We start from the raw sequence: 14,866 nt of genomic DNA, 5'->3' as shown, positions 1-14,866 counted from the left end.
CAAAAAGCAAGTAAAGAAAAGAAAGAAAGTTGGGAAGTTTCCCTCTGTAGGCGTGCCACTTTCATGTCAGATGCCACCTCCTCCTCCAAGGACCTGAGTCAGCCCTGTCTGCAGCCTGTGATCTTTCACCTTCTAAGCAAGCATGCAAATCATTAGCCACAGGACAGATAATCCTGTGTGTGTGTGTGTGTGTGTGTGTGTGTGTGTGCCTGCTCCCCAACACGTGGCCTCTTGGGTGGAGCCACGGGGAACCCACTCCCCGTGGGGCAGAGGGAGGGGGCCCAGCTGGTGCGGGTCCCAGGATAGCACGTCCCCTACTCAGGGTACAAATCCTTCTGCGATGGGGGGGAGGGGCACAGACTCAGGTTAGGTCTGAGCCGAGGGACAGAGATACAGCAGCTAGAGAAGACGGAGGTGAATGCCCCCATGCCATGAGAAGTCACACTGAGGTCTGCCGAGCCCCTCAACCCCCAGAAGCATGTTTAGTTTTCTGAAGATGTTCCTTTATAAACAGCCCTGGGGCATTCAGGTTGGTATACAGTTATGTCTGTGAAAGTGTTAGTTTCTCAGTCATGTCTGACTCTTTGCAACCCCATGGACTACACCCCACCAGACTCCTCTGTCCATGGGATTCTCCAGGTAAGAATATTGGACTGGGTTGTCATGCCTTCCTCCAGGGGATCTTCCCAACGCAGGGTTTGAACCCACATGTTCTGTGTCTCCTGTATTGGAGGGCAGGTTCTTTACCAATGAGCCACCTGGGAAAACAATTTTCTCTACATGGATCTAAAATTGAAAAAACCACTTTGAATTCGTGAAGCAATCTGAACAATCTTCACACAGGAAGGCTGTTCACTTCCAGTGAGAGGCCTTGGACATCAGCATTGTTTCTGGAAATCGTGACCAGTGTGTCAGCCATCAGCAGGGCTAGGTTCATCTGTATCTCGAGTGCTCAGGCAGAGCCTGACTCTGCTTCTCCTGCAAGCTTATGAGAGCAGGTACCACCATCAACTAGTACCCAGGCATTTGCTTTTCTATTCTTCACAGGTGAATTCCACCAAACATTTATTTTGCTTACCTTTTTATTTTATATTGGAGTTGATTAATGAGGCTTCTCAAGTAGTGCTAGTGGTAAAGAACCCACCGGCCAATGCAGGAGACATAAGAGGCACAGGTTTGATTCCTGGGTCAGGAAGATCCCCTGTAGGAGAGCACAGCAACCCACTCCAGTATTCTTGCCTAAAGAATCCCCTGGACAGAGGAGCTACAGTCCAAAGAGTCAGACACGACTGTGCAAGTGACCATGCACAGACACGTGACTAATACATTAATATGTTGATTAATACATTTCTTTTTGAGACACTGGGCTCTTTTGTAAGGAGGAGATCAAACACTATAGGCAGCCAACCTGTCTAAGCTTCCTGCACCTGGAGCCTATAGATTTGGAATGCAACATGAATACACACTCCACTCTCTTCTGAAACTCTAAATACCTGTAAGTGAAAAGCAAAAGCAAATACCTCTGTGGATCGCTCCCATACCCCCAACCTTCTCCCGGGCTGTTGTGTTTCCAGCTTCTAGGGAGACAGTCCCACTGTCCGACCTCTGGCCCCTCAGACTCGGAGATGTTTATAGCCCGAGTCCCTAGCGCCTGGTCCCCAGCCCATCCTCACATACCGTCTATTGTCCCTCAGGTCTACCTCTGTTCATGGAAGCATGGCTTTCCTGGGCATTTTTCTCCTTGATCTCTCATAACTTATATACTCTGATGTTCAGTTCAGTTCAGTCTCTCGGTTGTGTCCGAATCTTTGTGACCCCATGGATTGCAGCACACCAGGCTTTCCTGTCCATCACCAACTCTGGAGCTTGCTCAAACTGTTACAATATAAAATTAATACTTAAATAATATGATGCAAAGTTAATGCATCGTATGTTACATGATAAAGGACACAGTAGGGAAGGAAATAAAGATATTTGTATGTAAACACACACATAAACACAATAAGGAGGAACTCATCTGCTGACCACAGCCCTTGTCTCTGTAACTGCCTCTCCCACCACCCACTCTGATGCCCCTTTGCCTCCAGCAAGGAGTTCGCTGCCATGACTCTGACCTGGGGCCTCAGGGTTCCATGCTGAAATGTCTGGGTCATGAGCTATCCTCCTGGGAGGGGTTGCTGTTGTTTTCCATTGACCTTGAGCATGGGACGTGGTGACACTGAGACACTCCACAGATCCAGACTCCCTCTTCCTCACCTTCCATGTGGATGGATGGAGGGATGGATGGATGGACAGTTGGGTGGATGGGTGGATGATAGATGGGTGCAAGAATGAAGGGATGGATGATGGATGGATGGACAGATGATGGACAGATGGGTGGGTGGATGAATGATAGATGAACAGGTGATTGATGGATGGATGGATGGATGGACGGGTGGATGGATGATAGATGGGTACATAAATGGCTGATGGATGGATGGATGGTGGACTGATGGTGATGGCAGCCCCCAGTCTACTACAGAATCTCAATACCTCTTTTTGTTCTCTCTCCTTGGTTTCTAAGGGCCCCTCATCTTTGTACAGAATCTCCAGCTTCCCCTGCCACCTCCCCAGCACTTGGCATCTTTCTAAAACTTTATAGAGATTCCAGGAGCAGGTATTCAAGCTAACAGTCATCCCCAGTGGCCCCTTAAGTCTCCCAAGAAATGGAGAGATGGCTCGTCCTCTTGCTGTGGCCTGATGTGCACAAAACTGTGCTCTCAGTCCCATTCCCCCACACTGGAGACAAGGCACCTAGTGGCCACTGGTCCCCGGAGGACAGAAGCCCGGCTCTGTACCAGGTGTGTGAGTGCTATTGAGAGTAAATGCTGAGTCAGAGCCCTGATGAGAGGAGGCCAGTCCCTGGACAAGGAAGCTGTGTCAGGCCCAGGCAGTAGCAGCGCTGAGTGTGGGGCCACGCGCCTCGAGGGGCAGCCCAAGGTCACTGGACCTCCTGCTGCCCGTCCTCAGCTGAGCTCAGACAGCCTGCAGGGCACTCAAGTCTCCCTCTGCCAAACCAGGACCCAGTCCCCGGTCTGCTCACCTGGAGACACCAACTGTGAGTAATAAAAACGCAGAGAGGACGGACTGAAGAATCTTCCTTCAGTTAGTCCTTCAGATGAAATGGATTAAAACGTTGGAAACAAAATGGTATTAATTTGGATGGGGGTGGGATTGTTAGCCCTTACAAAGCAAGAACACATTTAGATGATCTTGACTAATGAAAGATGTTTTTTTTTAACTTATTTTCTAGATGTGTTCATATATAATTAGTATGTTACATGGTGTAACTTTAAGGTATAGAATGTGTCCATTTGACACAAGTACACATCACAAAATGACTCCCACCAGAGTGTTACATAATTACAATTACTTCTTTGCAGTGAGAATGTTTATTATATACTTTCAAGTATATGACGAGTATTAACTCTAGTCACCATGCTCTGCATTAAAGCCCACAGTTTATGGGCTTCCCAGGTAGTACTAGTGATAAAGAACCGGCCTGTCAGTACAGGAGATATAAGAGCCACGGCTTTGATCCCTGGGTTGGGAAGAGCCCCTGGAGGAGGGCATGGCAAACCACTCTAGTATTCTTGCCTAGGAAATCTCATGGCCAGAGGAGCCTGGCAGGCTACAGTCCTGGGGTTGCAAAGAGTCAAACACAAGTGGCGCGACTTGGTACACACATTCCTGTTTTAACTGGGAGTTTGTATCTTTTGACCAGCATCTCCCTATTCCTCCTGGCACCACCATTTTACACTTTGACTCTGTTGTGAGTTCGACATTTTCTAAAGATTCCACATGAAGTGATTCCATACAGCATTTGTCTTTGTGTGTCTTACCTGACTTCACGCAATGCCCTCAAGGTCCACCCACGTTGTACAATGTTGTGAACATGTAGGTTATGGCGTAGAATGAGGAGCCATACATCCTGTGGAAGAGTTCTGCTTACTGGAAAGGTTGTGCTTTCCTCTGCTCCATCACGGAGCCACTGCTATCCTGGAGCATTGACCCAAAATCAAAATACAATTAACGATGAAACTAATATAATATTGCATGTCAATTATACTTCAATCTTAAAAGTCCAATCATGGAATTTCAGAGTTCTCAGTTAAGGTATAAGAATCCTGTCAATTAACTAAACGGGAGCAGAAAAATCATGGCAACTGGCCCCCATCCCACCCAGGATTAAGGTAAAATAATTCTAACTGAAGAACAGGAGCCAGTCTCACTTGACACAAGACAGGTTGTGTGCTGTGAGCTTAGTCGTTTAGTCACATCCAACTCTTTGCAACCCCATGGACTGTAGCCTGCCAGGCTCCTCTGTCCATGGACATTCTCCAGGCAAGAATACTGGAGTGGGTTGCCATGCCCTCCTCCAGCAGATCTTCCCAAACCAGGGGTGGAATCCAGGTCTCCCACACTGCAGATTCTTTACCATCTAAGCCAGTGGGGAAGCCTGTAAAACAGGTTAACAGGAGAAAAAACTAATTTAATTTTTACGCACAGGATCCCATAGAAAAATGAGACCTGAAGAAGTGGCAAATAGACAGCTTTTACACCTTTAGACAAAGAAATACATTTGTGAGTAACACACAAATTTGTGAATAACTGACAGAGAAAGAGTTTGGGGCATGGGGTAAATTGATGAGAAAGTATCACCATCAGGAAGAAGGAAGTAGGTTTATTTACCCAGCCTTCTTGGCCCTGAATCCAGGTCTCTGGAAGTAAGGATGTTTCTTCCTCTTATAAGAGGAAGTGGAGGGCCCTTCACCAGGGAGATTTATCTTTAGAGGGGACAGAGTGAGTCAGTCTCTTTCTTATATCACCTATTTCTTAAGTAACTTTGACTGAAAAATTCTGGGGCAGCTGCTTGTGCCCCCAACAGCAAAAAGTTCCGGGTTACCACATGGGGGACACAAGCCCCCCACAAGGTCCCCACCTCCTACAGGCCCTGGGACCCCTGACTCAGGTAATTTGAGCCCTGGCAGTTGCCATCCGGGCAGCTGGCCACATCCTTGGAAAGTGCCCTCTGAGCTCACTGACCTTTGGTCCAGCCTCTGGGGTCTGATTTTCAGCTGAGACTTGAAGGTAAGGATATGGCTTAAAAGAAATCCTTTACTTAACTCATTGGTTTACTTTTCTAATCTTTACTGTTAGTAATGTAGGTGTGGCTATGTAGACAGGACTGATTAGCTCAAGCCAGAAAGAATTTTCACAAACCTAAAAAAGAGAAGAGATTTTTGGTGCTGGATTTTGATACTTAATCAGGTTCATGTTTGGGGCAGAACCACATCGTAGGATGCATGTCCGTCACCAGGGGTGCTGTGTCTGCTTGTCTTTCTTTCCGGGATGTCAGAAGCCACGAATGTTAAATGCCTAGCTTCTTTCACCACTTTGGGCTGCAAGGCAACATTACAATTCTATGATTTATTATTCATCTGTTGGCCAGAATGATTCTATGAAGAGAAACTTCTTTTATCTGCTATTAGCTATTCAGCAGAACAGTCATATAGAAAAGTCAGGAAGAACCATTTACTCTTTCCCTCCACTTATGATTTCAAACTAAAGAATTGGTTTCTAAGCTTCAGTAAAGACCTTTGTCATAGTCCCCTTTGGCTGTCGTAACCACACACCACAGACTAAGCAGGTTACACAACAAAAAGGTGTTTTGTCACAGCTCTGGAGGTGGAGGGCCTGGGTGTGGCCGGCCTGGTCTCTCCCGAGGTCTCTCTCCTGGGTACGCAGGCTGTTCCTCACCCAGCCATCACTCTGTGCAGCAGCTACCCTGGCTTTAATCTCCAGCTCTAACAAGAACACACTCAGGTGGATAAGGGCCACCCTGGCCTCACCTTAACTCAGTCACCCCCTTAAAGTCTTGTTTGCAAATGCAGTCACACACTGAAGCCCTGGAGATTAGGGCGTCAGCATATGAACCTGGTAGGGACGGCACCTGTCTATAAAGGTGGCCAGTGAGTGCATGCCTTTGCCACAGAGAGCGAGCACCACAAACTCGGCCACTTGAGGGGGCACACACTATTCATCTGATGATTTGGGGAGTGAGAGCTCCAAGCAGGCATCTCAGGGCACTGGCTCGGGACTCATGCTTTCTGTCGGCAGAATTCAGCCCCTCTGACCGTGGGCCAAGGTCTGCGTCCCCGCACTGTCAGCTAGGGGTCCTTCTCAGCTCCCTGGGACCATTCCTGGGCTCCTGTCCCCTCCCGCTTTAGTCAGTGGTGGCCTGGGTGTCCCTCTGGCCTCTTGAGCTACTGCATTCCTCAACTGGCTTTTCCATGCCTCCTGCTCTCTTCTACCCATCCTTGGGGTCATGTTAGCCCCTCTGCCCCAGATAATCCAGGACGAGCCTATGGCCTTCATATCCTTAACCCTAATTCCATCTGCAAAGTCCCTTCACCAGACAGTGGAAGGAGCAGAAATTAAGACTTGGATACTTTTGGGGCTATTATTCAAAATAATAACAACTCATGCAATAGGTTTTTTTTTTCCTTCTGTATCTGGGCTTATTTTAAATTTTATGTAACATATATGTATACATTCATAATGAAAAGAGTAATTCTTTTTTTAAATTTAGTTTTGGTCGCACCAGTCTTCGTTACTGTGCACAGGCTTTCTCTAGCTGTGGCGAGCGGGGGCTCCTCTTTAGCTGCTGTGTGCAGGTTTACCACGGTAGCGGCTTCTTTTGTCTCAAAGCACAGGCTCTAGAGCACATGGGCTTCAGTAGCTGCAGCACGTGGGCTTAGTTGCCTCATAGTATGTCCAATCTTCCTGGACCAGGGATTGAACTTGTGTCCCATGCATTGGCAGGTGGATTCTTAACCACTGGACCACCAGGGAAATCCTAGTAATTCTTTTTTATAACTGAAGTGTAATTGATTTACAATGTGTTAATTTCTACTGCACAGCAAAGTGATTCTGTTAAGCATATGTATACATACTTTTTTTTTTCATATAAGAGGTAATTCTTAATGAAGGAATGTGAAATTACCAGGCAGGCTTTGGCTGCATTCCTGGGCAAGTATTGTTGTTCAAGGGGCTCTGAGCAGCCTCACTTGTGTGAGGGTGTTAACACTCCTTCCTAATAAATCCTTGATTCATTTACAAATTAAAAGAGAAAAGTTTGTAGAAGACCTACAGTGAAAGGCCCCATTAGAAGCTTTGTTTTCTTCCCTCCACCCTCCTGAAACCCATGATAATCTCAGGACTTTTGTCCAAACTCTACCTTCTCTGACACTTTGCAAACACAGCTGCCCCTCAGTCTCCATTCTGAAGGGCTGGACTTGCTCTGAGGTCAGGAACCCCTTAATGACACGCCTAGGTGTGGTGAGCACTAGCCTCCCACCAGCTCCCCGGAGGGGCTGCACCAGCCCCCCACTCAATTTCCAATAACCGTTTACAGGCTCATCTTCAGGAAGAAGACGGCAGGAAGAGAAGGCAGCTTCTCCTGCCTTTCATTTCTTTTAAACTTTTTATTTTGTACTGGGGTATAGTGGATTAAAAATGTGATAGTTTCAGTTGAACAGCACAGGGACTTAGTCACACATACACATGTATCCATTCTCCCCAGACTCCCCTCCCATCCAGGCCGCCACATAACATTGAGCAGAGTTCTGGGTGCTATACCGTGTGCCCTTGTTGGTCATCCATTCTAAATATGGCAGTGTGTACATTTCCTGAGAAGGCAATGGCAACCCATTCCAGTACTCTTGCCTGGAAAATCCCATGGGCAGAGAGAGGAGCTTGCCTGGTAGGCTGCCTGGTAGGACTGAGCGACTTCACTTTCACTTTTCACTTTCATGCGTTGGAGAATGAAATGGCAACCCACTGCAGTGTTCTTGCCTGGAGAATCCCAAGGACGGGGGAGCCTGGTGGGCTGCCGTTGATGGCGTCACACAGAGTTGGACACGACTGAAGTGACTTAGCAGCAGCAACAGCAGCAGCAGTATACATTTCCATTCCAAGTTCCCTAACTATCCTGGAAGGACCCTTTCATTTTATTCAAGAGTCAGAATGAGTTAGCAAGTACAGGGTATTCAGCCGAGCACATGTGAATCCAGGTATCCAGTGGCTGGAAGAGTCTGGCTATTACCAGTGTCCCTAGTGGCAGCAGACATCATCTCTGGAATCACAGTAGCCAGCTCTCCTGGGAAATAGCAGCAGCTCCTCCTGCCTTTCTCATTTCATGCATTTAAGACTCTTTCAACAGAACAACAAAAACAAACAACCTGATTCTAAATCGGACAAAGAATTTAAATAGACATTCTCCAGAGGAAACATACAAATGACCAATGAGCACATTTGGGGGGAAATGAAACTCAAAAGCACAATGAGATGTCACCTCACACTCTTTAAGATGGCTACTATTAAATTAAAAAAAAACAACAACAACAACAGAGAATAACAAGTGTTGGTAAGGATGAAAAGAAACCAGAAACCTCATATAACACCAGTGGGGATGTAAAAGTGCAGCCACTGTGGGTGATGGGATGGCAAGTCCTCAGAAGAGTGAGCTCATAAAAGGTCCAGCAATCCCACCTTTGGGTATTTACCCAAAAGGACTGAAAGCAGGGTATTGAAGAGATATTTGTACACCCATGTTCATAGCAGCTTCATTCTCAACAATTAAAAGTTGGAAGAATGAATGAATAAAATTCAGTCCTCATCAGCTTGTTGTTTTACAAACAGTTCTGTTGTTATTTTTACTGGGAATGTGTTAAATCTCTGATATTGAGATTTTCTATACAATTGATTTTCCACTTATTTATGTCTTTTCTTTTTTTTCCTCTGCACCTCGTGGGAATGAAAATTTTCATTTATTTATATGAATGAAGATTTATAGTGACTTCCCTGATAGTCCAGTGATGAAGACTTCACCTTTGGTGTGGGTTCAAGTTCAATCTCTGGTCAGAGAACTAAGATTTCGCATGCCTCTCAGCCAAAAGAAAAAGACAAAATATGAAACAACAGCAATATTGTAACAAATTCAATAGACATCTTTAAAAAGGTCCACATAAAAAAAATTTATATCTTATAGATTCTTTGTGAAACTCTATACCTGTGTTTATATACATACTATATTTATATGTATATTTATATTTGGATTTTTCTTTTCTGCTGTTGTAAACAAGATCCTTTCTACCACCATATCTTCCATCTATCTGTTGAGCTTGTACATGAACAATGTTCATGCTTTACATAATAAATTGGTACTCAGCCAAAAATAAATAAATAAATGAAATGCAGTGCCTTCTGAGGGTGAATTCACTCTCAGAAAGGAAGGAAATTCTGACACCTGCTACAACATGGATGGATCTTGAGGACGTTATGGCAGGTCCTCAATGGACAAGCACTGTCTGATTCCCCTTGTGTGAGGTCCCTGGAGGAGTCAGATCCACAGAGACAGAGCATAGAATAGTGGGGACAAGGGGAGGGGATGAGGAATTAGTGTTCAATGGGTGGTTTCACTTTGGGAAGATAAGACATTCTGGAGATGGCGGTGATGGTTGCACAACAATGAGCTTGCACCTACAAGTGGATAAAACAGTAAGTGTCATGTTATGAATATTGAACCACAATTTTTCAAAAACCTCCTCTATTCTCTGCCCATAGGGACTGCCGTCTCGTCCCCAGACCCCATGGCCCTGACCACGGCGGGGACACAGCCCTCACTAGGGGAGGTGGCGGGGATCCCCCTGCCGGCCACCACAGTGGACAACTGGCACCAGATCCAGGGCTTTGAGGCCCAGCCGGACGACCTCCTCATCTGTACCTACCCTAAGTCAGGTAGCTGTGGGCTGGGTTGCCAGGCTCCCTCAGGATCACAGTCTCTGGAGGGATGCCTGTGGGGGTCAGAGGGCCCTGCTCTCCTGCCCCAAGGACAGGCTCCTTGGGGAGTTTGAGCCCCTGGGTTTATGGGCTTACAGCTTTGGGGGCCCACCTGCTGGGCTGTGGGCCCTTGGGTCGGGGAGACCTGAACACCCATCAGTCTACCAGGGTGCAGGAGGCAGTTGTCTGACCAGTTCCTGCCTCTCATCTCTCCATCCAGGGACCACGTGGATCCAGGAAATTGTGGACTTGATTGAGCAGAGCGGGGATGTGGACAAGTGTCAGCGGGCAGCCATTCAACACCGCCACCCGTTCCTCGAGTGGGCCCGGCCTCCCCAGCCCTCTGGTGAATGCTCCTCTCTGCTGCCCCACCCCCAGCCAGGACCCTGGTTATGACTTGTAACCCTGCATTGACCAGCAGGTCATCTCCCAGAGCCCAGGGTCAGCTGCCAGCTCCTCCTGGGGGTTTGGACACAGGTGCCAGGACATGTGTCCTCATCACAGTATCGTCCGGTTGGTTTAAGTATGCGGAGGTATTTGCATCAGGGTCTGATTCCCACACAGGAGCAGCTGCTTCTAGGGAGAAGGTCGTGCCTTCTTGATCTCAGAGACACACTCTCCTCCCACCCATAACACACTGATCACACAGAGGCATGTGCCGGGTTGGTATCTCCATGAAGCGAGTAGAAGTCAGGACCCACAGGCCATCAGGGTCACGGTTCTCAGAGAGGAAGGAAACAGCCAGCACACCAGGCAGGTCAGTGGGGATGGGGGCCCGTGCTCTGGGACCCCTCTCCCCTGGAACTCAGCTCCTCATCTCCAAACTGAGCTCCTGCAGCTGCAGAGTGTGTGCGCCACCCACAGGTAAAGGTCATGGTCCCCCCATGAAAGCCCCCAAGAGCAGAAAGGTAGGCGGGTGACCAACACTCTGGATAGAGCCCTGGACAGAAGTCCCCCTGTGATGCTTGTGGGACAAGGTCCTCCTCTCGACTTCTTTAAAGGTGTGGAGAAGGCCAGAGCAATGCCCCGGCCCCGGATGCTGAGGACCCACCTCCCCGCCCAGCTGCTGCCTCCATCCTTCTGGGAAAGCAACTGCAAGGTACCAACATCTCAGGACAGAGGGGGCGAATGCTCCAGCCCCAAACATCCTCCGTCATGCTTGCTTCTCCACCTCCCTGGCTGAGGATCCAGGGTCATGGTTGAGATGAAACCCATGGGATGCTTGGTGGAGACAGCAGAGGTACTGAGCGAAGGAACAATAGAGGCCATGAGGCCTAGAACATATCCACACTGTTACCATGAAGCTGACCTCCAGGGAGAACAGGATGAAGGCATTCGGGGGCCATCACAGCTTCTGTCTGTCGGGAGGTCCTGGTTTCTGGATAAAGATTGTTCTAGGAGATCAAGGGGGCCATGGGGAATCAGATGCCTTGTGGAGAGGAGCCAGGAAGGAAGGCGGGGACCCTGGGGAGTGTGAGTGGCACAGGCCAGGTGAGCAGCAGGCACAGGCCCCCTGGGACAGCTCAGCGTTGGTGACCCTGTGAAAACCACCCTCTATGCCACTTCACCCCCTCTCTACACTCTTTCCTTCAAGTTCCTCTATGTTGCTCGAAATGCCAAGGACTGTCTGGTTTCCTACTACCACTTCCAGAGGATGAACCGGACACTTCCCGACCCAGGCACCTGGGACCAGTACTTTGAAACCTTCATCAGTGGAAAAGGTAGGGGCCCCCTCCCATCTCTCCACCACCACGGCCATGTGGCTCAGCCAGGTCCCCACACACCACGTGGCCCCCCAGGACACTGAGTCCTCCCATGGCCACAGCAGACAACCCCACCAGATCCAGAAGCTTTTATTCCTGGCCACCCGACCGGCAGGGTCTCCCCTTTCCAAAAGCATCCCTGTCCCATCATAAGGGCATTGTGATGACAGATAATATATGTGAAGCCGCATTGGTAGGCAGGTCGAGACAAATTCCCCTGAGGCTGCCCCATTCCGCCTCACTGCCCACGTCAAACAGGTCACAACTCATGGATGTATCTGGCTGGTAATCTGTTTCCCTCTCTCTCCAATGCACTTGAGGTCAATCACATCCCTGAGGACTGGAAGGCTTTGCAGGGCCCTGCACGGGCTCTCTGCTGTGTTCTCTGTGTCTTACAGTCGCGTGGGGGTCCTGGTTTGAGCATGTGAGAGGCTGGTGGGAGCTGAGAAACAACGTCCGGATGCTCTTTCTCTTCTATGAGGACATCAAGAGGGTGAGTATAGGCCATGTGGGTAGAGACCACATCAGACCCAGCTCTGAGAGACCCTGGGCTGCTTCCAGGCTGCAGGTCTTGCAGGGGAACAAGTGTGACCTTCTGACATGATGCACCCTTCCATTGCCATGTTACCCTCCCCACAGGACCCAAAGCAGGAAATTCAGAAGGTGATGAAGTTCATGGAGAAGAACTTGGATGAAGCTGTGCTGGACACTATTGTCCAGGAGACGACATTTGAGAAGATGAAGGCAAACCCCATGACCAACCGTTCCACGGCTCCCAAGACCATCCTGGACCAGTCCATCTCCCCCTTCATGAGGAAAGGTGGGTGGGCTGCACAGACTGCACAGAGATGGGTATAAACCAAGTATTCTATCTGCCCAGTAGCATGGCGCCTGCCCTGCTGATAGGAGGGCTCTGGGCTTTACCAGTCCCAGGACAGTGCATCGTGCATCATGCCTGCTGCTGGAGGCCCTCAGAGAGGAGAGATCACTGGTCCTTCAGGGGCCGGTCCAGACATCCTGGGGATGCCTGGCCTGAGGCCTGGTACCCCAGCAGTAGCAAGGTCTGGGTCTTTGCTCTGAGGTTCTACACACACAAGATGAGGGCTTTTCTCCACCAACCAGCTTCCTGCCTTACTGCCCGTTGCTCCTTCTTGCTGCTTCACAGTCTCTGTTCATCAGCCAGTTTCATCATGGCTGAACAGCATGACTTTCAATGGCAACTACTGCTCAGACCTACCTCCTTCCATCATACTTCTTCATTCCAATTCCTAAGAGAGGGATCCTAATTGGCCCAGCTCATGTTTTTTATGGGGGCTTCCCAGGAGGCTCCGTGGTAAAGAACCCACCTGTCAATGCAGGAGACCTGGGTTCAATCTCTGGGTCAGGAAGATCCCCTGGAGAAGGGAATGGCAACCCACTCCAGCATTCTTGCCTGGAGTATCCCTATGGACAGAGGAGCCTGGCGGGCTACAGTCCATGGGGTCACAAGAGTCAAACATGACACAATGTTTTCAAAGGGAAAAAATAAAACCCTTTATCACTGTTTAATTTTTAAAGTAATATATGTTATTATAAAAACATAAATTCGCATTTTAAAAGTTCTCTTTACCAAAACCCTGCTCCCCAAAGCCCCTCTGTAGCAGTTTTATCGACACAGTCTCAGCTGTGGGGACCATTGCTCTGCAACTTCTTTTCTTCTTTCTTCACACACAACTGGATTTCTTTTGCTGCATTTTCCAGTCTACAACAGCTTCCCTGTTACTGAAACAAGCCAAGCAAATCCACTTCTCTCCCTGGGTAGTCTCAGGTAAGGATCTGGTGAGCTGCCCAGCTCTCCACAGCCCCTTCCCTCAGCTCTGCAGAAATACAGGCACCACGGTGAGAGCCAACCCCACAAAATTCAGGCAAGTCCCCCACACACATTCCTCACTAGAGTCTCAAATGCACCACAAGGGCAGGGCACAGTGGGACCATGAAGCTCTCTTTGGGAGCTCATGTCCAGATGCATCATAACTCATCAACTCTTCCCCAGGAGTCAGACTCTCAGCTCTGGCTGTTTTCAGTCCTTGTCTTTGTGAATCACACTCCAGCAAACTGCTCTGTGCCTATGTTCTCACATCCTGATACTCTCCTTCTCTTGCATAATTTTCCAGAAGAGGCACTGGTGGGGCAAAGAGTATTTCCCTCTTTTGAAGTTATTTTCATAGTTACTGTTGGGTGAAAAATAGTACCTCATTCATATTTTTCCCCAAAATCTGTTTCCTTTGGGCTGGAACTTACCTCCAGTGAACTGCAGCATACAATTAATAAGACTTGATAGATGAGTGCACACACGCAACCAGCACCCTAATCAAGCCTTAAACATCTTCCTCCCCACAAAGTCGCTTCTCCTGCCCCTCTCCAGGCCCTCTCTGCCCCCGGAGATGCTCCCTGTGCTTGTCCCTATCCCCACACCCATTGTGCCTGATCCTAGGCTCCCATGAACAAATCAGGCAGCGGACTGTCTTGTATCTGGAGTCTTTTACTCAGTGGACATTTGGAGATTCTCCCAAGTGGCCAAGTGTTAGAAGCGCACACTTTCTCACTTCTCCGTGGTCGCCCTGCATGTGAACAGACCTCGGGTGGGGCCCAGTTGCAGCTCCTTTGGGTCGATCGTCCTCTGATTTAGGGACCTTGACCTCTGATCAGGTGCTCTGGGGCTCATCTCAGCCAAGAGCAGCAGGAGGAGGGGTACCGCCAGGGACATGGGTGAGGCAGTATGCAGGCACACACCCCTTCTTCACTTGGGTCACCAGGACTCCCAAGCAGTGATGCTCGTCTGGGCTTTCCCCTTCCAGGAATCGTGGGGGATTGGAAAAACCACTTCACGATGGCTCAGAATGAGAGATTTGATGAAATCTACAGGCAAAAGATGAAAGGAACCTCAATCAACTTTTGCACGGAGCTCTGAGTCAAATAGCAATAAAGAGGCAGCTATCAGGATACAGCCTCATCTTTCATCCTGACCCAACAGCCTCGGAAAGCAGGCTGTCCACCAACTCTGCACTCATCTCAACCATTCTTTCCAAAGTAAGAAACTAGATGGATTTATAAACTAAGTCAAATACAATACTTGAATACTGCAAGGACTTTTAAAATTTCCATTATTCTGGAAAGTGCATCCTAGTTCTCTAGTCTGTAACATAATTATATCTTCAGTGTCTGTATGCAAATACTTGGCT

At 48.5% G+C, this 14,866-nt stretch overlaps 1 protein-coding gene across 1 annotated transcript; it reads left to right on the top strand.

The window, feature by feature from the left end:
* Nucleotides 1–2,935: 2,935 nt before the first annotated feature.
* On the top strand, nt 2,936–14,857 carry SULT1C2 (sulfotransferase family 1C member 2). Its single transcript, XM_040224202.1, has 8 exons — nt 2,936–3,097; nt 9,667–9,840; nt 10,103–10,228; nt 10,884–10,981; nt 11,477–11,603; nt 12,044–12,138; nt 12,285–12,465; nt 14,483–14,857. Exons 2-8 carry the CDS (start codon nt 9,693–9,695, stop codon nt 14,593–14,595), a joined length of 888 nt encoding a protein of 295 aa, XP_040080136.1. The 5' UTR covers nt 2,936–3,097; nt 9,667–9,692; the 3' UTR covers nt 14,596–14,857.
* The last annotated feature ends 9 nt before the right edge of the window (nt 14,858–14,866 follow it).

Source organism: Oryx dammah, unplaced genomic scaffold (assembly GCF_014754425.2).
Source record: "Oryx dammah isolate SB20612 unplaced genomic scaffold, SCBI_Odam_1.1 HiC_scaffold_25, whole genome shotgun sequence".
Lineage (NCBI taxonomy): Eukaryota > Metazoa > Chordata > Mammalia > Artiodactyla > Bovidae > Oryx > Oryx dammah.
This window is presented reverse-complemented; position numbering and strand designations above follow the sequence as displayed.

Bases quoted from the DNA above. Each gene is read 5' to 3' on its own strand.
- SULT1C2 (XM_040224202.1), top strand. From the start codon at position 9,693: ATGGCCCTGACCACGGCGGGGACACAGCCCTCACTAGGGGAGGTGGCG. The intron at 10,229-10,883 runs GTGAATGCTCCT...ACTTCTTTAAAG, and splicing joins CCGGCCTCCCCAGCCCTCTG to GTGTGGAGAAGGCCAGAGCA. The intron at 10,982-11,476 runs GTACCAACATCT...CTTTCCTTCAAG, and splicing joins TCTGGGAAAGCAACTGCAAG to TTCCTCTATGTTGCTCGAAA.